This window comes from Artemia franciscana, chromosome 19 (genome assembly GCF_032884065.1).
Source record: "Artemia franciscana chromosome 19, ASM3288406v1, whole genome shotgun sequence".
Taxonomy (NCBI): Eukaryota; Metazoa; Arthropoda; class Branchiopoda; order Anostraca; family Artemiidae; genus Artemia; species Artemia franciscana.
The window spans coordinates 34,083,159-34,105,886 of record NC_088881.1 but is presented as its reverse complement, the minus strand read 5'-3'; the positions used below and the strand labels follow the sequence as shown (position 1 = coordinate 34,105,886).

The 22,728-nt window shown below is 35.6% G+C and overlaps 2 protein-coding genes across 2 annotated transcripts in view; one reads left to right on the top strand and one right to left on the bottom strand.

Annotated features, from left to right (window-relative positions):
• Positions 1 to 2,730, bottom strand: part of LOC136039596 (prestin-like) — a 92,124-nt gene extending 89,394 nt beyond the window's left edge. The window contains exon 1 of the mRNA XM_065723458.1: positions 2,535 to 2,730. Within this exon, the coding sequence (XP_065579530.1) occupies positions 2,535 to 2,642 (108 nt within the window). The 5' untranslated portion in view covers positions 2,643 to 2,730. The remainder of the gene's footprint in view (positions 1 to 2,534) is intronic.
• LOC136039595 (uncharacterized) overlaps positions 1 to 22,728 on the top strand; it is a 210,282-nt gene that overhangs the window by 13,343 nt on the left and 174,211 nt on the right. Inside the window, exons 2-3 of the mRNA XM_065723457.1 lie at positions 16,464 to 16,623; positions 19,372 to 19,470. Of these exons, the coding sequence (XP_065579529.1) occupies positions 16,464 to 16,623; positions 19,372 to 19,470 (259 nt within the window). The remainder of the gene's footprint in view (positions 1 to 16,463; positions 16,624 to 19,371; positions 19,471 to 22,728) is intronic.

Genomic DNA, 22,728 nt, shown 5'->3' with positions numbered 1-22,728 from the left:
CTATCTATTTTTTTTCTATTTTATACAATGATTTAAAAGCGGGGGGGGGGTCCTCTCCTAATTCCTGTACGAGGAGTACAGGAATTATTAAATTACATCCACCATGGATTGTAGAAAAACGTACAGAATTAATATGAAAAAAATTAAACCTGTAAAAAAGAGTCTTTAAAAGCGGGGGGTTTGCCTCTCCTAATAGTCTTCTTATAGTCCTAATAGTCTAATAGTCCCATGTTAATTTTTGAAATTCTTAAAAGTTACGAATATCAACATTCAAGTACATCAAAATAATCAGCTCGGCACGGCGAGAATGACTGCAAGCATCATAAAAATCCAGCTCCATTCCAGAAATGCACGAGTTGACTGGAGCTGTAAGATACATGTCCAAAAGAACTGACTTTTGACCCTGTTGGGGACTTTGCAACTGGGGCAATCCTCAGCGATGTCCGAAATAAGTGTGATATATATGTGCTGTGCTTTAAGTATATATTTTATAGCCTTTAAGTGCTCATTGCCAATTTTTAGGTGAATTTTCAAATGTTTTGAAGAAGTTTAAGTTTTTCTCGATTTAATGAAACGTGGATATTTACTTATTTTATATAAATAGTTGCTAAATAAGATAAATAATATATAATTTACTATAATTACCTAAAGATGTTTCCTATATGAGAAGGCATTTTTAGAATAAATTCTTCATTATAGGCTTTTGGACGTAGCGATCAAAATAAAAGTGTATAATTTTGTTAACACATGGACTGCTTATCATTTGAGAGATAACAGAATATTAGCTTCTTATGAGCAAAAAAAACATTTCGGTCATTCTATCTATTTTTTTTTCTGTTGATTTAAAAGCGGGGGTGGGGGGTGGGGGGCGGCAGCCACCCAACTTCCTCTCCTAATTCCTCTACGAGGAGTACAGGAATTATTAAATTACATCCACCATGAATTGTAGAAAAACGTACAGAAATAATATGAAAAAAACTTCGTTTTCTTAAAGAGTTAAAGAGGCTGCGTCCCAAAGTCGAACCTTAAAACGTACAGGAATTAGAAGAGGCAGTTGGGGGGCTGCCGCCCACCAAACCCCCCGCTTTTAAAGACTCTTTTGTACAGTTTTTTTTTGTGGGGGGACTTCATTGTTACTAATTACTAGTTTCGGCGCAATGGTTCTCCTGTCCTCTTGTGTTTAACATTTTTCGAAGTTATTCCATTATTCATTCATTTCAATTTTTTGTTAATTAAAAGAGGGCCTTTCCGAAGCCAAGAGCGGGGGGTTAGCAAAAAAACAAAAAACCTGTACAAAAGAGTCTTTAAAAGCGGGGGGTTTGGGGGGTGGCAGCCCCCCAACTGCCTCTTCTAATTCCTGTACGTTTTAAGGTTCGACTTTGGGATGCAGCCTCTTTAACTCTTTAAGAAAACGAAGTTTTTTTCATATTATAATACTTTAGAAACAAAGTTATGGAAACTACGACAAAGAATTGTGGAAAGACGGCTGCACAGAGCGGATTATATTAAATGCCTAACCCTTATCCACATATATAGACTATGTTATTTAATAAAAATAAAGATACTTGTTAATTAAACGAAATACATCCAAGAAGTGAAAATAGGTTACTCCCAATGAAATATAACCTTTACCTTATACAACTTGGGCCATATATTTGCACATTAGAGGGAGTGGGGGTAGAATTTTTGAACAGCGCCCTAACACAACCCAACATCCCCCCACTACTAATGTGCAAATATATAGCCCAAATCGTATAAGTCCAATGCGTTCTATCACTTGTCTTTGTAGTTATGAAACTGGTTTCCTGAGATCTAACCTAAGCGCAATTCTTGACTGTCTTTCGTTAATTAACAAGTTTTAAAATATATATACATCATAGTTTTCTCTCTCAAAATAAGCAGATCATAACCTATCCAGGAAGGGAAACCGGTTTCCGTTAGATCTTAAACAGCACAATTCTTGAGTGCGATCTGTTTATCAGACACGTACAGTGTGTTTACTTGGAAAACTATAAGACTATCACTATCTTAGCTCTATGAATATCTACCTTATTTCTACTACCCTTGCGATGACGCTTGGATGGACAATAGATAGATGGACATATCTATGTATCAACAAATGAACTAACCTCCTTTTGATACAATCCAAATAAGGGGGGATTAATGTCGGGTTTGCTTCTCACTCAATCAGACTGTCTGTCTTGTTTTTTTCTACAATTAGCCATGATTTGATGCCCACAACTATTCCATTTTATTTCAAAGTAGTGTTTTTTTTTTAAGATTAAGACTCTAAAGTAGGCTGTAGTCAGCCGAAGGGGGCACTTCCTACTTATGACCCACCAATATAGTGTCATGCCCAGGCCATCAGTGGGGCCTATACCCAACGTGGGAATCACGGATCTAATCTAAGTCTCTGTATGACAAGTTTCAGGTTGAATTTCTTTCAGTCTGCTTATTATAATTATAATTATTATATTAAATATTAAAATTATAATAAAATTAGCAAAAATTATATAAAATATTCTTTGACTTACATTTCTTTCCATGCTATTACTCATTCTAGCCCGATTAACTGCAAAATCTAAACTGTCTATTAACTCTTCTAAGTCACTCTCATTACATTTTCCATGGGTGAATGACATTTTTTTTTTTTCTGTTTTCCAAGTTTCTAGATTTAGAGCACCAGGCTAATCTCAACTTGATATTTTGCTGTATCCAACTCGGACTGTGGTATTCGTAAATTTTGTAAACAAGAAAGGGTTGAATACGTCACCAAACAGGGTTGAACCAACACCCCTTGTGTTGATCTATCTCGATTAGACCTCTGACAATTAAGTGAAAGATTTCAGTGCGGTTTTTTCCTTTGTTCTGCAAAAAACCGCAAATAGTGGCATTAACCACAGCGTCTTTCAATATTATATAAAAAAAAAATAGTTTTTTTTAACTGAAAGTAAGGAGCGACATTAAAACAAAACGAACAGAAATTACTCCGTATATGAAATGGGTTGTCCCAGCCGCAATCCCTCACTCTTTACGCTAAAGCTTTTAATTGTTTTAAAAAACAGAACCGTGGCAAAGAGACAAACTTTAGCGTAAAGAGCGAGAGATTGCGGAGGGGACAACCCATTTCATACACGGAGTAATTTCTGGTCGTTTTAAGTATTAATGTCGCTCCTTACTTTCAGATGAAAAAACTAGTTTTTTTTATGTAATTTCTGAACGTTTTTGAATTAATGCATGTTTGATTTTGGTTCTCCACACATCAATTATTGAAATGAAATTTGCATATTAATTCCTCTTTTGGCTAAATGGCTTTCTCTTAGTTTTGATTAGACGATTTTGAGAAATAAAGGGTGGGGAAAGAGGCCTAGTTGCCCTGCAATTTTTCGGTTGCATAAAAAGGCAACTATAAACTTTAATTTTTTACGAATATTTTTATTAGTAAAAAATATACGTAACTTAAGAATTAACTTACGTAACAAACTTTTATATTCTTAAATTTTTTTTTTATGTATATGAGGGGGTTTGTACCCTCGTTAATACCTCGCTCTTTACACTAAATCGTAAGTTTTGTCCCAATTCTTTAAGAATGACCCCTGAATCAGAAAGGCCGTAGAATAAATAGTTGAAATTACTAAAAACATTATAGCATAAAGAGCGAGGTATTTATCTCCTCCTAAATACGTCGCTCTTTATGCTAAAGTATTTTTAGAACTGCTCGTATGCGTAATAATCTCTGTTCGTTTTAAGTTTCAATGCTACTCCTTACTTTGAATTGAAAAAACTTTTCCATGTTTATTTTTTCATTGTTTTTTTTTATAGTAATTTTAGAAAATCCTGCGCCCTTTTCATTGAATTTCTGTTCCCCCATGACATATTTCTCCAAGGAAAGATCCTCCCACATAGTCCCCTCCCCTCAAACCCTCAAACCCACCCCCAAAACCAAAAAAATCCCCCTGAAAAGGTCTGTACACTTCCCAACAACCATTATTATATGTAAACACTGGTCGAAGTTTGTAACTTGCAGCCCCTCCCCCAGGGACTGTGGGGGAGTAAGTCATTCCCAAAGACATAGTTATTATGGTTTTTGACTATGCGGAACAAAATGGCTACCTAAAAATTTTGATTCGTTGACTTTGGAGAAAAAATGAGCGTGGGAGGGGGCCTAGGTGCCCTCCAATTTTTTTGGTCACTTAAAAAGGGCACTAGAAATTTTCATTTCCGTTAGAATGAGCCCTCTTGCGACATTCTAGGACCACCTGGTCGATACGATGACCCCTGGGAAAAAAAACAAACAAATAAACACGCACCCGTGATTTGTCTTCTGGGAAAAAATACGAAACTCCACATTTTTGTAGATAGGAGCTTGAAATTTTTGCTATAGGGTTCTCTGATACGCCGAATGCGATGGTGTGATTTTAGTTAAGATTCTATGACTTTTAGGAGTTGTTTCCTATTTTCCAAAATATGGCAAATTTTCTCAGGGTCGTAACTTTTGATGACAAAGATTAAATTTGATGAAACTTATATATTTAAAATCAGCATGAAAATCCGATTGTTTTGACGTATATTTTAGCATCAAAATTCCGTTTTGTAGAGTTTTACTATTGAGCCGGGTCGCTCCTTGCTACAGTTCGTTACCACGAATTGTTTGATAAGCGTGGTTCAGTCATTTGATTCACGAAAATCCTGGGGTTTGGAGGCAAACTGTATTTTTCAAAATTAAAAAGGGGGGGGGGGTTGATACGCTTAAAGCGTATTTTTAATGAAAATACTAAAAAATTCAGAATTTATGGGGGAAATCCCCTCCTCTTGCCACTCTAATTGGTGCCACAAGTGAGGCTTAAGTATCAATGCGAACCAAGTCCACTTCAACATTTTTATTTTTTTAAGCCTTTTTTTAACCTTTTCAACCTTTTTAAACATTTTTAGCATTTTTTTTAGCTTATCTCTAACTCACAGATTGACTGAGATATTTCAACAGCTAACTAAAATATCACATTTCTTGTTACAGCAACAATGAACAAGATGAGCCTAGTTTTGTTTTCGTTTTCTGTTCTCAGCTTATACTAAAAATAAGCTTTTTATGTCACTTGGTATTAACCAAGTGACATATAGCAATCGCAAATTCTGTCGGTCTGTCGGTCCCGGTTTTGCTACTTTAGGCACTTCCAGGTAAGCTAGGACGATGAAATTTGGCAGGCATATCAGGGACCGGACCAGGTTAAACTAGAAATAGTTGTTTTCTCGATTTGATCATCTGGGGGGGAGTGGGGGGCCCGTTAATTCGGGAAAAATTGAAGTATTTAACTTACGAACGGTTGATCAGATCTTAATGAAATTTGATGTTTGGAAGGATATCGTGTCTCAGAGCTGTTATTTCAAATCCCGACCGGATCTGGTGACATTGGGGGGGGGAAGTTGGGAGGGGAAACTTAAAATCTTGGAAAACACTTAGAGTGGAGGGATCGGGATGAAACTTCGTGGGGAAAATAATCACAAGTCCTAGAAACATGATTGACATAAACGGACCGGATCATCTCTCTTTGGGGTAGTTGGGGGGGGGGTTAATTCTGAAAAATTTGAAAAAATGAGGTATTTTTAACTTACGAACGGGTGATCGGATCTCAATGAAATTTGATATTTAGAAGGATATCGTGTCATAGCTCTTATTTTAAATCCCGACCGGATCTGGTGACATTGGGGGAAGTTTGAGGTCAGGGAACCTAAAATAATGGAAAACGCTTAGAATGGAGGGATCGGGATGAAACTTGGTGAGAAAAATAAGCAGAAGTCTTAGTACGTGATTTACATAATTGGAAGGGATCCGCTCTATTGGGGGGGGGGAGGTTAACCGGATCTAGTGTAATTTGGGGGGGGCAGTTGGGGGGGACTGGAAATCTTAGAAAATACTTAAAGCGGTGAGATCAGGATGAAACTGGATGGGAAGAATAAAAACCTGTCTAAGATACGTGACTGACATAACCGGACCGGATCTGCTCTCTTTGGTGGAGTGGGAGGGGAGGGGTAATTTTGAAAATTGAGGTATTTGTAACTTACAAAAGGGTGACCAGATCTTAATGAAATTTGATATTTAGAAGCATCTTGTGCTTTAAAGCTCTAATTTCCAATTCCGACCAGATCCTGTGACATTGGGGGGAGTTGGAGGGGAAACCGGAATTCTTGGAAAACGGGAAAATTGGGATATTTTTATCTTACGAATAGGTTATCCGATCTTAATGAAATTTCGTATTTAGAAGGAATCCATGTCTCAGGGCTCTAATTTCAAATCCCGACCAGATCTTTGACATTGGGGGGAGTTTGAGAGGGAAATCTTGGAAAACACTTGGAGTGGAGGAATTGGGATGAAGCTTGGTGGATAGAATAAGCAAATGTCGCTGATACGTGATTGACGGAACCGTACTGGATTCGCTCTCTTTGGGGGAGTTGGGGGCAGGGGTTCAGTGATTCGGCGAGTCAGGTGCTTCTGCACGTGCTAGGACGATGAAAATCGGTAGGCGTATCAGGGACCTACACAAATTGACTTGATGAAGTCGTTTTTTCCAGATTCGACCATCTAGGGGGCTAAAGGGAGAGGAAAAATTAGAAAAAATTAGGTATTTATAATTTACGAGTGGGTGATCGGATCTTAATGAATTTTGATATTTAGAAGGACTTCGTGACTCAGAGCTCTTATTTTAAATCCTGACCGGCATTAAGCCTCTTATTTTCCTTTTAAATCAATCTATTGATTCATAGAATTTTGTTAGAGCTCATACCATATGATCTCTTGGCTCTTAGCTCTTCTTGCCTCGTCACAAGTGCCATATGAGCTCTTAGCTCTTGTTTTAAACAAAGATTTCTTACAGAAGTAAAGAGAGAAATTGAAGTTTAAAACGAACAAAAATTATTGCATCCTATATTTCGCATAGTATATAAAAAAATAACTTAAATATACTGACTTGTGATGTTTTTTAGAGTTGTAAAACTAACGATTCACTAAAAACACAAAACTGAATGTTCTTTTAGGAGTTAAAATAGATATTTCCAAAGACCACACTCCCTTTCCATGACGATAAGTAAAAAGGATTGTATCTCTATTTGAACGTTTATTTATCGTAGGAGTTGTCTGCGGTAGTCTGCAGAAAATGAAAGACTAATTTGTAGGGCTCTACATCTATCATGATGTCTGTAATATTTAGTGTAGCTTACAGTTATAATTCTCTAAAGCTCAAGCAAGCTCAGTTTTCAATAAAACCCTAGTTTTTAGAATTCTACAGATATCAAAAAATATAATGAGTCAGTTTTCTGAGTTAGTTTCGTGATATATTTGGCGTAATATCCGAAGCAATAATTTTTATTTGGTTTAAGCTTCAACTTCGCTCTATACTTTTGTCGACTTCCGTAAGATTTTTTTTTTTTAATAATCTCTGCTCGATTTTTTTAAACATACCCTTTGTACCTTTCAAAGACCTTTTGTTCAACTTGGGCTATGAAACTAAAGAGGTTATTATGATTTTGTGTTATTAAGAACGTTATTAGGAGAACAGAGTTTGGAGTCACCTCCAAACTCTGTTTGGACCCCATTAAACTTTCTCTCTTAAAAATATATGTACAACTCAGTTAGCGTAAATACTGCGTTTTAGGGTATGTTGTCACCAGGATCTTCGAATATTTGCCTATAAAAATTAAATTATGCTCATAAAAGTGAAGTTGAGTAATTGACATGTCATATAAAGACATGCCCCTATGACATGTCTTTCATTTGGCATTTTTTTTCAAAACACATTTTTGATTTTTTTTTCACTTACCAAGGAGACTTGGAGGGGAGTATACAAAAGGGGGGAATTGTAAACTTCCGGTTAAGTTTTTGGACCATGGAGATTATATTGGTTCCCCTATATGCTTTCCCACCTTTGCACTCAAGAAATGTGACCGAAAAGGGCAATTTTTGGTGCCATATGGTAATTTACGGTGGAGTTATTAAGAAAAATGTACAAAAGGTACATAGAGAGAAAATAGCTTTTCAATGAGAAATTTAATATCTCTGACATCTTGTGGTAACTTGTTAGCCCTGAACGAAACATTATTTCGAAATAGGCTAAATAACGAGATGCATGCCAATTGATGAAACAGGCAGATTTTCATTGTTTTTCGTGATAGGGGGCTGAAACCCCCTAGTTTAGGGTTTTATGTTAACTAGGTTATATTTAATGAGGTCCATTATCTGCTAATGATTCTCAAAAACTTAATAATGATTTTGGGTTTGATGTCATTATCAGTTGACGACTCAAGAACAAATACGGAACCCAATTGTGGAATTCACCTCACACTTCTTAGTCGTTTTTCAAGATTTGAGGGGGGGCTTAAAAACTCCAGTTGATAGTTTTATATAGTAAAGTATAATCGTATTCCAAATATAAGATTCATTAAATTTAATGTAACCATCAAATGGTATGAGCCTGAGAAAATTTGCCTGATTTTTGAACAAGTGGGAAACGTCCCCCTGGAACGATTGATTGACTTTTCGGGGGATGTTTCCTCCTTATTTCTAAGATAAGGAAAATTTTCTCAGGCTCATAGCTTTTGATGGGTAACATTAAACTTAATGAATATATGTATTTTGAATCAGCATAAAAAGCCAATTCTTTTGACGTAGGCTCAAAATTCCGTTTTAGAGTTTTGGTTACTGTTGTGCCGAGTCAGTCATAACTTATAGTTTGTTATCATGAACTGTTTGAAAAGGCGCCCAAAAAAAGTAGACATAATTATTAGTACCAAAGGCAAAATAGGATTTCTTCAGTTTTTAACGCGCAGAGCTGAAAACGTTCTGTTAAGGATTTTCCAACATGGTGATTCTTCAGTTTTTAAGGTGTAGAGCTGAAAAGATTTTTTAACATGGTGATTCTTCAGTTTTTAAGGTGCAGAGCTGAAAACATTCTGTTAAGGGCTTTTCAACGTGGTGATTCCCTGGTATAATTTTTATTCCGAGCAGCCAGTTTTCGATGGATAATAGTATTTAACGCTGTTCAAGCACTTGCTTTAAATGCTAAATAATTTATTTTTGTCATTACTCTAAACTACTCTAAACAAGAACAAATTTGAATAAAGATCGAATGAATAAAGAATGATCGAACGAATGAAAAAATTTGAATGAATAAATATCGAGACTGGAGTTCCTTACGGCTAGCAAAATACTGGTTGAAAAAAGCGAATATTTCGGGAGGACAAACACCCAATTCTTCGCCGCTATCAGAGAAAATAGAAGAAAATTAAAAAAAAAAACATTGTGTACAAGACCACTCGAATAAAACCAAACTGATAAAACCAAACAACATGGGAAGCCGACAGAAAAAAACAACAATTAAAAACCAAAATTAGAAGACTTAAAATATCAAACCAAACAACGTGGAAAACCAACAGAAATCAGAAACAAACACAAAACGAACGTCAACATAGTCATTACTCTTTACTTTTAAGTTTCAATTGCATAATATTTACTATTCCTGAATCAGCGTCAAATATCGACTCGTTACATTTAAAAAGTTATTTAAAATGTTTCATTAAATTTTCACTTATAATGGGGTGGGGGTTAGAAACTATGTTTGCACAAAACTAGTAAAAAAATTGTGAGACCAATTTATAATAATACTATTAAAGTGTGGGAACAACAAATTAAAATAAAATCAAGATGATTTTTTTCAGTAGCAGAAAATTAGCTATTATTAGGAATCTTCATTAACTGCTCCAATATCTCGCTCAGTCTTGCCTTGGCTCATTGCCAAAAAAAGTGTTAAAAGTGCAAGTGCTAAAATTAAAAACTACAATTGGTTTTTTTAAATACTAAAGCCTCTGTGGCATTGTGGCCATTGTGGTTTGAACCAATATATGTAGTTTGCGCAGTGATTTGTAGTTTTGCAATATATGTTGATATGTAGATATGTAGCTGTTTAAAAACTGATTGGCAGGTCGGACATATGCGCCGTAATTTTGTTTTCGGTGGGACCAATAGTAGATTACAAACTTCATTTGATAATTTGAATCAGAAATACCCAGAAGTTGGGAAAAATTTTGAATTCCAGGGAGGACCTAGGCCAAGAGCAGAGACGTTCTTAAGGGGCTTCACAGCCTGGGCCTCCTGAGATCTTAAATTTTTTCCCAGTTCTGGGAAGCTCTCATTGAAAATAACAAATGGTTTTTTTTCTTTTTACTGTCAATTTCTGAAAAAAAACCTGCGTACAAACCTAGCTTAGATCTCCTCCCTACTTGTGTACATTCCTAGTGAGGGTATCAATCCTTTATTCTAATAAAAATTGTCAGTCTAATTTGATTTTAATGAGGATGTAAATCTAAACGATCATTCATTGGAAAATCCCATTTTTGAACAAGTTTTATTGAAATTTTTTTAAACACAAGTGCTCCCTCTCACGTTAGATTTTTAAATATAATTGCCCCCTTCCTCCGCAATTTCCGTGAAATCCGTGCCAGTATTTGTGCTTTTTTTGCACAACCAAGAAAAAACTGTAAATCTAACTTCAATAAAAACTGTCAATCTAACGTGTTTCTAGTGAAGGTGTCAATCTAATCAATTATTCTAGTAAAAGCTGATAATGGAAATTAGCACAAAATTAGCTGGTATTGATTTTTAAGAATTATCAACTTGGACGAAGTGATGAAAGACTTGAGAGCCAAGCCATGGCTAATTAGAGTAAAGCCAAGACAGGTAGTCTCTATGAGAGGCAAACTGGCATTTCTTTCTCATTGCTATGTAAAAATCATTAATTGCTACTGTAACAAGAAATAAGATATTTCAGAATGCTTCATTCAATTCTGAAGTATCTTAGTCCGTCTGCGAGCTAGAGATCAGCTTGTAAAGGTGCCAACAAATAAAGAAAACGTTTAAGCTTCGTCCACATAAACACTGACGCTTGGAATTAAGGCTTGAGAATCCTTGGCATAGAGAAGGAGCATGCGTAGCTGTATGGGTCTCAAATGGCTTGGAGGTGCAGTGAGTTGTTAGTAGTAGTATACTGAACTCTTACCGGTAATGTCAACTAGAGTGGTATTTGCAACCTCCCTAAATAAAAAAATATTGTTTGCAGTGTTCAATGGAAAATAGCCTTTTTTTTTAAATTTTCATTGGAAAAAAACAGAGTTGCCCTCCTCCTCCACAACTTCTTTGAATTAGCGCCACTGTGTGTCACTGATTTTGATGGACATTGTGGTTAATGCCGGAATTCGCATTTTGTTTGCACAACCAAGAAACAAAAGCCGCGTTATGGAATTTTTGATTACGACCGAGAAGAGTTCGCTCCTACAACCCTGTTTGCATACAAGCAGAAAAAAAAAACTTAGAACCAATTTACAATAATATTAAATAAAGGGTGTGATATGACCCCAACAGACCCTTGGGAAAGGGCTGTAAATTATGAAATCCTGGGGGAAATCGCCAGAATTCCTATATAATTTTTTTCTTCTATTAGTCATACTCTCTGTTTGGCGACTCAATTTTACACGTGGAGATGTTGGGGAAATTGTTAGGAAAAATTTTTATTGGGGTTGAAATTTTCTGAGGATTTTACCACGGGGAACTTTTTGCGGGAAAAAGCTTCCATTGTTAAGATTTTCCTGACAAAGTTTCAACGGAGAGAGATTTTCAAAAACATGACTTTTTTCAAATGAACTTAGGCCAAGGAGAAATTTCCAGGCAGAATTATCAGCGGGAAATTCTCCGGGGTAGCTTCTAGCAAGGAGGAATTTGTCCAGGGGGATTTACTCTGTAGTAACCTTTCACGAGGGGATTTTCCATGAAGGGGCAGTGGATTTCGTGGCATTGTTTGAAAGACGATCAGAGATCAAATAATAAAAACAACAACAAATTTTTCCAACTGAAAGTAAGGGGCACATTAAAAATCAAAACTAACGGAAATTATTTCATATATGAGGGCGCTGCCCCATCCTCAATACCTCCCTCTTCACGGTAAAGTTTGACTTTCCGATTCTTTTAGAATGAGTCCTGAAACCCGAAACAGCCCGTTTAACTAGAATAAGAAGCTTTTTAAAGTACTAAAAACTAATTTAAAGAGCGATATAATATAGATGGGGCAGCCCCTTCAAGAGGAATAACAACTGTGTTTAAATTTTGGTCTATATAGCTTATTGTTAATAATTTCTGAAGGTTTGTCTACATAAATAGCCTCTGATTGTCTGAAAAGAATTTCAAGCAATCAGAGGTTTCACTAGCCACAATGTTTGATTGGGGCAGTGTATTTTACCGACTGGCTGGTCATTTATACCGACTAATTTGGTTGATATGGCTATTAAAATTACTTTTTTTTTACCAACTGAAACTGATATTTGCCAAAAATTGAGCGAGGAATAAAGCAGTGTTTCTTGCTACTGTTATACCAACTCATTATTTTTCAACGAGTGACTGAAAACAATGGAGGGGGCAACCCCTCCTCTGCGTGTGAATTCCCTGGTTGCAATGAATTTCAACCAGTCAGGCTGTGACTGCTGGAAAATATAGGAAAACTAATTGTAATAAGTTCTATTGAACGCTATCTAAACACGCGCAGAATTTTACTTAAAGAGTCAGAATATAGATGGCTCTAAATGCTTATTGTATACTTCGGCTTTGCAAGGGCTGCTTGTCGGTTAACCCCAGTTTTCGCGGATCTGCTAGTTATCTACAATATATTAAGTATAGTAACAATAGATCAATGATAATTGCCTTCTGAAACGCACCCTTATTATGAAAATACTTTTTTAGGTGAAAAATATAGAAACACTCCAATCTTTTACTACTCCAACTGAATTTTCTTCATCAAAATGCGCGCGAAATGTAGTCTTAAGAGCAAAAATGTAGATGGCAGTGAATGCAAGCCATGTTTCAGCGTTTTAAGGGCTGCTTACCAGTTGACCCAAACTTCCCCAGATGTGAAATAGATGACACAAATACTCATCTATATAGATGTATAGATGACATCTCTGTACTATAAATACGCATCTACAAGCTTCCATCTTGGAATATTGTTTTAATCAATATTACTTTATATAATTAGTAAACGTCTGCAACCCTCAGCCCACCATTAAACTGAAAATAACCATGGAATTTGATATGATGGGCACCTGAATTGTCTCCAAAGGAGCAACGTTTGAAGCTTCAGTATGTTTCCGATAAAAAGGACTCATATACGATAGATGACATAAATACTCATTTAAAACGGGGTAAATAGCCTCATTTTAACACTGACAGTTTGCATACCTAAAAGTGATGACATTTCAAGCGTGCTAATTCAATAGGCAGTATGTGACGTACCGACGTGAACGGAGGGACTTTTTATTAGAAGGGAGGGCAACAATGAAAAAAAGTTTTTAAAGGGGAAGAATAAAAAAAAATAGTTGATGTGAATTAAAGAATGCTCAAAAATTCCAAGACAATGCAGGACTTCGACGGGCGGGGCCCCGAGCCTCCACCTCCATGGAAGGGGTAATATCTATTGTCAAACTAAATTTCTTAAACTCAAAGCGTCTGTCGATGGCTTTAATCTATATTCCTCTTTCTTATTTCCAGTAACTACTGTAGGGCCTACTTGTCTTTTCAAATGATTAAATAAAAAAAAACAAGTTTTTTGAAATGAAAGTAAGGAGCGACATTAAAACTTAAAACGAACAGAAATTACTCCGTATATGAAAGGGGCTTTTCCTCCTCGACACCCCGCTCCTTGCGCTAAAGTTTGATTCTTTCTCGCAACTCTACTTTTTAAAACAATAAAAAACGTTAGCGTAAGGAGCGGGGTGTCGAGGAGGAAAAGCCCCTTTCATATACGGAGTAATTTCTGTTCGTTTTAAGTTTTAATGTCGCTCCTTACTTTCATTTAAAAAAACTTGTTTTTCTTAATTTAATTTCTGAAAGTTTTTGAATTAATGCATGTCTGATTTTGGCTCTCCGTACATAAATTATTAAAATGAAATTTGCATATTAATTCTGTTTTTGGCTAAATTGCTTTCTCTTAGTTTTGATCAGACGATTTTGAGAAACAAGGGGTGGGGAAGGAGGCCTAGTTGCCCTCCAATTTTTCGGTTACTTAAAAAGGCAACTATAAATTTTAATTTTTAATGAACGTTTTTATTAGTAAAAAATATACTTAGCTTACTTTTATATTCTTATATTTTTGATTATATATATGAGGGGGTTTGTCCCCTCGTTAATACCTCTCTCTTCACACTAAATCTTAAGTTTTGTCCCAATTCTTTAAGAATGACCCCTGAATCAGAAAGGCCGTAGAATAAATAGTTGAAATTACTAAAAATAATTTAGCATAAAGAGCGAAGTATTTATCTCCTCCTAAATACCTCGCTCTTTATGCTAAAGTATTTTTAGAACCCCTCATATGCGTAATAATCTCTGTTCGTTTTAAGTTTTAATGCTTCTCCTTACTTTCAATTGAAAAAACTTTTTCATGTTTATATTGTCATTGTTTTTTTTTAATAGTATTGCTAGAAAATCGTGCGCCCTTTTAATTGAATTTCTCTTCCCCCATTAAATGTTCCTCCAAGGAAAGATCCTCCCATATAGCCCCCTCCCCTGAACCCCACACTCAAACCAAAAAAATCCCCTTGAAAACGTCGGTACACTTCTCAATAACCATTACTGTATGTAAACATTGGTCAAAGTTTGTAACTTGCAGCCCCTCCCCCAGGGACTGTGTGGGGTAAGTCAACCCCAAAGACATAGTTAGTATGGTTTTCGACTATGCGGAACAAAATGGCTATCTCAAAATTTTGATCCGTTAACTTTGGGAAAAAATGAGCGTGGGAGGGGGCCTAGGTGCCCTCCATTTTTTTTGGTCACTTATAAGGGCACTAGAACTTTTCATTTCCGTTAGAATGAGCCCTCTTGCAACACTCTAGGATCACTTGGTCGATACGATGACCCCTGGAAAAAAAAACAAACAAATAAACACGCACCCGTGATTTGTCTTCTGGCAAAAAATACGAAATCCCACATTTTTGTAGACTGGACCTTGAAGTTTTTTCTATAGGGTTTTCTGATACGCTGAATGCGATGGTGTGATTTTCGTTAAGATCCTATGACTTTTAGGGGGTGTTTCCCTCTGTTTTCCAAAATAAGGCAAATTTTCTCAGGCTCGTAACTTTTGATGACAAAGACTAAATTTGATTAAACTTTTGTATTTAAAATCAGCATAAAAATCCGATTCTTTTTATATATCTTTTAGCATCGAAATTCCGTTTTTTAGAGTTTCGTTTACTATTGAGCCGGGTCGCTCCTTACTACAGTTCGTTACCACGAACTGTTTGATTTTACCTTTATTTAATTATTTTTTGCCGATGACCTACTCAATTTAAATTGCTCTTTGAAGAATTTAAGCTACCTTAAAAATACAGTAAATTCTAAGCTTCAATAAGTTCTAAGCTTCAATGCCGATAAAAGGTTAAATATTTTTTTTTTTTTTTTTTTAACAGGGCTTTCAGGTAAGAATAGACCTAAAATGGGCCAAATAGCGGATGCGGTTTTAGGGGTGACAGTGGCACTTGTGCCCTGTTTAGGGGGTGACAGAGGTGTCTGTGCCCGGGGCACTTGCCCTGTGCACTGATATTGTTGGGGCACAAAATTTCAAATAAATAATCTAATGGTTATAATGATTATATAATGTTTGAAATTTTATTGTACTAAAATGAAGAATATTCTGTAATGATAATTAAGTTTTGATTATTATAGTTAGATCACTAAATTTCTAAATCTATAGACCACTATGAACGATTTAAACAGGTGAAAAGTTTGAGAAAATTCGTTTTGAGCCTTAATTTTGGAAAAAATTTCTTGTGAGTAGAAATTCATATTTATGAATACATTTTAAGAGCATACACACGTTATACTTGCCTCAATAGTGGTTGTATCGTTTTTATAGTCTATGTTGTATATCCCGTTAGAAGAAATATGTGTTTAGAAAATAAGCGGCAGTGAGATATTTGCGGCAGTGAGAAAATAAGCGGCAGTTAGAATACTTGCGTCAGAGACAACTATAACGAGTCAAAAACAAAAGTGAAAAACAGAGAAACGCGCAGTTACAAGACATACGATGAGGTTGCTGCTTGTACGAGAATCAATATATACAAGTCTGCCATATGCCGAGTACCAGGCCCTGGCCTCATAATCGGTTACATAGTTTTTTTTTCTTAAGACTGGCATTTCAAAGTTTCTGGCCACAAGAACAATCTAAACAGTTTACAACTTCTATGAACAATTTTGTAATTTTCCTAGGGTAGTTGTATCGAACCTATGGAGACGTCAAGTTTTGTACACTTATGTATTTTTTTTCCGAAGTCTCCTCCGTTGTTTTTAAATGTTAACCCATTTGGCAACTCAACCACTGAATTGATTGGCTGTGCATTTTTTAGCTAGGTAATTGTAAATTGCTTCATTTTTAATTTTCCAGGGGCCACCATGAAGGTTGGCAGCAACCATTTGTCAAGAAGAAAAGTAGCTTTAAGAAGAATTTTTCATCTGATGATTTTCTGTCCTCATCTCAGCCTTTGAGTCAATCACTTCTTAGTAATCGAGAAGATGTTGCTTCACCAGATTTTCTTGGCTCGCAGGTAAGGAATTTATTCCTGTTACTATTACTGTTGCCTTCTCGCTGCAGTATTGCCAGATGCTATAATGCTGAAGACTCAGCTCTTATTTTAAATCCCGACCAGATCCGATGACATTGGGGGAGTTGGAGGGGGGAAACCGGAAATCTTGGAAAACGCTTAGAGTGGACAGATTGTAATGAAACTTTGTGGGAAGAAGCTCTTGGCTCTTCCGACCTCGTCACAAGTGCCATATGAGCTTTTGGCTCTTGTTTTGACCTTTAAGAGAAAATTGTGCTCCATTTAATCGAATACACGCATTCTTATGATGGTATTTTTGCTGGAGGCAGGGTACAAAGCCTTTCTCCAAAAAAAGAGGCGGTGATAAAGGTGTCACAAAAAAATGCTGTCACAAAAAAAGACAGTTTAATGGAAAAATCAATCGTTGACAGTGATGACCTAGACGGAATCTCAGATTCAAATGTATATGTTCCACCGTTTAGAAGAGGTGCGAACTGCAGAAAATAAGAGCCGTATAGCCGGTCCCAGGGTCATTGTAATGACCCGTATAGAGACCATATAGAGACATGTAGACCTGTATAGCCATAAAGAAGAGCCGGTTCCAGGGTCATTGTAATGATTCGTATATAGACCTGATAGAGACATGTAGAGCCGAATAGCTATAAAGAAGAGCCGGTCCCATTGTCATTGTAATGACCCGTATAAGAGACCTTATAGAGACATATAGACCCGTATATCCATAAAGAAGAGCCGGTCCCAGGGTGACTGTAATTAGGCCGGAAAGAGAGAGAGAGAGAGAGATAGGTTTATTTAAACAACATCGTAGCTAACAGCTAATTTGCGTTGCTTCACTATGCTAAATAACAAACTAACACAAAAAAACAGAAGAAAATATCACTCGGCTTGCGTGGCGGTTCGTGCGTAGAAGTAGATCTACTGTGAACAGTGCTGACATCTAAAAAAAGGGACGGTAGCAGCATCTGGTGGCTTCGTCAGAAGATTAAAAGTCACCAAGTTCGAAAAAGTAGATGGCGCCACCGTATACAGGGGTGAAGAAAGGTCAAATAAAGTATCTTTCCTGTACTAAATTTGCATATTGATGGCACAGAAAACTGTCAGGATAGTCACTGCTTTAACTGGTGACACCATTGACGAACCAGCACACATATATTGGGCACTATTGAGCTAAACTTGGTAGATGGGCTCTGCAGCTAAAGAACTAAAGGTTTTAAAAAAGAGTATTTTCAAAACTATTACTAAACACATGCTGATGTTGATGGCAGGTGTCTATCTTCAGAACGAAATTCTGTAATGAATTAGTTACAATTAAATGTTCTGTTCTTTTATTTCTGTTAAAATATGCTAAATAATTGCACAAAGAACGCAAATGTTGTAAGTTATACCAAGTTTCATTAAAACTGAATATCTTCTATGTTGTTGTTATTTTTATTGCACATATTTTATCATTATATCATTATATCATTTTATCATTATATCATTTTATTGCACATTTTATTGTTGTTTTTATATTGCACAGTTGATCCTAACAAACTGTAAATAAGAAGTAATTCGTGTTAGTAGTAACTATACTCTAAAGGAGAAGTTTTGGTTTCAGTATATAAAATACAAATTTTATTCTTTTTATGATTCCAAATATATAAAATTCTATAAGTTTGAAGTTACCCATTCAAAGTTACGACCAAAAGAAAACAGTCGCTTATCTTTTTTTTCAAAAAAGAGAAAAAACAGCAAAAAGGGCGAGCTGGGAAATCCGGTGCCCCCTTCATACCAATGTCCCTTCCCCTATGAAATATTCCTCCATGGAAAGATCCGCCTACGTAACCCGCGTATCTTATGATGCAAGTTTCATTAAAACTGTTTATTAAGCTCTGCAAGCAATTGCAAGACTATTCTATCAATTCTAAGCAGTTTGGCCACACATTTAAAAAGTTTGTAATAGACGAGATAAGGTGATCCTTAAAGCTATCGAACGAGGTGATCATTTAAACTTAAATGCGATCCTTTAAATTTATATTAAAAGTATTTGGTTCCAGTTATCATGATTCCAAATGATCCTTAAGTTTAGATTAATCGTATTTAATTCAAGGGGATGCAATGCATTTTGGAAAAAATAGAAACTTCTAATTTTCGTAATAAATAGCTAAGACTTAGGAAAGGCGTTGTTTCTATTGATTTAACGGGAGGGTCGTATTTAGTTAGGAGAGGGAGGTATTTTCTTAGGGGCTGGAAAAACTTTAAAAACGCATCAAAAATTTTGTTTTATATGTATTTTTGATATGCTGTAATGAAACGGGCAAACATCCCGGGGGATCCAAGCTTCTGGATACGGCTCTGTCTAGTTTCTTTCATTGAATTAATGAGTTAAACCCTTAGATTAAGAATATATAATTCGAATTATTACTGGATTTGATAAAAGGAGATAAGCACGTTTCAGAAAAAGATAGAAACTTCTTTTATACTGAGTCCTAAATAAGGTATATCTGAGTGTATCGGATTTGTCGACCATTTTACTTCGTTCAATAGGCCTTATTATAAATTAAACTATGACAAAACCGTTAAATAACACTTTTGGAAATACGTCAATCAATCTGTACGCGCCAAATTGCCTATAATTTGCGTTTTTTACCTTTTATTTTTACCTATAATTTGCGTGTTTTATATTATAATTTGAGTTATGTCTAGCTGATTTGTCGCTCAATACCATACATTCAAAATAGTTTGATTTTTCAGTTGGGTGGAAGTCAATCTACACCAGACATTCATTTAAGTACGTCCTCACAGTCGTCTCAGAACAAAGCCCCAGGTCGTGCCCATGACAAATTGAGGAAGGTGAGCAAAAAAAAAAAAAAAAAAAAAAAAAAAAATTGTGAGGTCGATCTTTTTTTTTCAGGGAAAAACATTCAAGGCACAGCTGTCAAAGCCTTAAATACAGAAAAAAAAAACAGATCCGATACAACGTACTGAAAGGCCAATGATTGTTTCGTAAATTGAAAATAGTTTAAGGTTTAGTTTCTTTGCTACTTATGGTTATAAAATTCGTCTTCTGTTTTTAAGGTAAGCGTATGGGATTTCTTTATGAATTTCCTGTCGGCTCCAAGGCAGTGACGGTTTTAAGGGGGGAGGGCAGAGGGCGCAGAAATATGCGCCCAGGGCTTTTTTCCTGTGCGCAGAAATTTTAGGGGATTAATATTAAGTAATATTAATTAATAAAAAAATAAATAGTAATTAAATTAAGATTAACAAAACTAAACCATTAATTAGTAAATAAATTGAAACTAATTTTGTTAATTAACGAAAATTTCTGTAAACATTTGGCCTGAAACTTTTTTTTTGGGGGTAGACCAATCAAGATTTTGCCCTGGGTGCAAGAGAAGCCAGAACCACTACTGTTTCAAGGCTATTAGGGAACAATGCCCCCATTTTTTCCCTTTGATCGTGTTCAGGTTACCATTCTTAAACGTTGTTTGTTGTTAATAGGGAAACTAGTTCAGTGTGTCAAAGACCTAAATAAAAATATAACTCTGTTGAAAATTGCAAGGTGTTTAAAGTTTGTTTTCTTTGCCACATACTTTGATAAAACTTCTTTTTCTTCTTTATAAGGTAAGCACCTGAGATATCTGTACGAGTCCCCTATTGGCTTTGGGTCATTTGACAAAAATAGCCAAAAGAGCGCAATATTGGGCCATAATTTTCATGAGACGGGGAATTGGGTTCCGAATTCAAAGTTAATTTGTCAACTACTATTAATTGAGTACGTTGAGTTAATCGAGTAAGCTGGTTACTGGGGAGAGTTACAAAGGACATGAGCAGCCCCGCTTCTTTATGAGAAAGCATGATTTTTAAGGCTTTTATAAAATTTTCTATAATCCATGTGCTTTTTTTGGTCATTGGCTTCCAGGCCACTTGGCAAAAATAGCCGAAGGACCGCAATACTATTGAGGGAGCACAATTTTGTTTTTTGGCTTGCTTCGGTTCAAAAATATCCTAATTCAGATTTATTCCTAAAACGTGTAGTAGTTCTACCTATTGATTTATTTCGGGCCTATAATTTGGAATAATTTAATTAACTTGTGGAATAACATTTGGGACACCGTATGGGATACCTCAGGATAAATCTGTTTATCCGGAATAAATCTAAACAATTTATTTTAAGTTACAATCAAAAAGGAGCTGTTAAAGCCATATCTATGGTGAAGTTAGAAGGTATTGAATGTGGTAGTACTGGAAGGAAGGATGGAGTATATTGAGAGCGAGTAGGGTTTTTAAAGGAATAATGGATTTTCTTAACTTGTGGGATAACTTTTTGGGACACCATATGGGATACCTCGGGATAAATCCAAACAAATTAGCATAACTTACAATCAAGAAGCAGCTGTTAAAGCCATATCCGTGGTAAAGCTAGAAAGTATTGAATTTGGCAGTACTGAATGTACTATTTCAGAAAGGAAGGATGGAGTATATTTAGAGGGAGTAGGGTTCGAAAGAAATAATTAATCTTGTAAGCAATATTTAGGTCGAAAAGCATAATCAGGTTCCGGCTGCACACTTTATCACAAAAGTACAAGATATTAGTCATAGGGGTAGATGCTCATGAAGAACCAACTGCCGTATACGGTAGTGACTCAGATGAATTAATAAAAACAATAGTCGAACTATCTAGATATAATTATTTGTTATTATCTATTTATATTATCTAGGTCATATTATTTTATATTATCTATATTATTTATTTTATATTAGTTATAATTAATTGTAATTATCTAGCTCAAACCAGGTAGTTCTAGCATAATGTGAGACCATTAACTTTATTTATTTATTACTGTAAATTGAAGACTGTGAGGATCTCTACTGGGCACTCAGATGTAAAAAGATGCCTTTTATAACTGACGATATCGGAAGACAGTTTGTTCATTTACGAGCCCCCCCCCCCCCCCCTTTAAAATAAATTTTCTTATAAATTTACATAAGAGAGATTCCAAGCTCTCTTAAATTACTTACCACTTTTTCCGTCCATCTCACAAAATAGTAATCAAATTCATGCATTTGTCCATGAAAAGTTACTCAGTGTGACCAGATGTAACCTAGAGTGACCAGATGGCTGCTATTTTAGAGCTTTTTTGAGGCGTTTACGCATTAATTTTTCTAACTTGGTGCATTGTTTTTTTGGAGGGGGGGGATCGTTCATTCTGGGCACATTAGAAAAAGGGAGCTTTTGGTGCATATTCTCTTTTATGGTGGCGCAACTTTTAAACAAAAAATCTGACGACACTGGTCAGTGCATCGTCTGGATACCGTCGGAAAAAAAAAGTACGTGTTGAAGTTTTGTTTTTTTATTTTAAAAGAGACCGTCATCTGATACCTCTAGAGCTAATTTAAAGCTGACAGGAGTCGTTAAAAAACAAACAAAAACAAACAGACAAAAAAAAAAAACAGTTATGAAGCAGCATGAAATAATGTATATATGGAAATTTGAAGATTTGAAATTTTAGGGAAAAAACTTTAAGCTCAGTGGACGCGAAATGGGTTGTGTGTAAGTTTCTAAGTGACAAATCTTATGTTTTTTTTTACTGCAGAATCTTATTATTAAAAGAGCGGAGATCTTTGACCCTGAATGTGTCCGAAAAATCTAAAAGACCTACTACTGCTACTTTGACTGCAACTGCATCTACTTGAAACTCCTACTGCATCTACTTGTGACACCAACTAGGGTTACTTGTAATAGCAACTATTTCCAACGGCAAATAATCATAGTATTTATCTTTAGTATTTGGGTTAACTAAAGAGAAAATGCGGAGCTTTTTTATATCAAATTTATTAAAAAAAGATGATAATCCCAGTTTCACATGGGCTGAATTTACGCATCTGAGTCACACCTAAAAATAAATACAGCAAAAAAAATATGATTATGTTCAATATTATTAAGAGAAAGTACTTCAGGCCTGATGCGGAGTACAAGGATTTCAACAAACAATTTGCGGTAACTAACTGTAAGTAAGGAGCCACTTGGCCCAATAGCAACCAAACTACAAAAAACGTATTCATGACAATAATGGATACATAAAAAAATCTAATTTTTATGCTGATTCC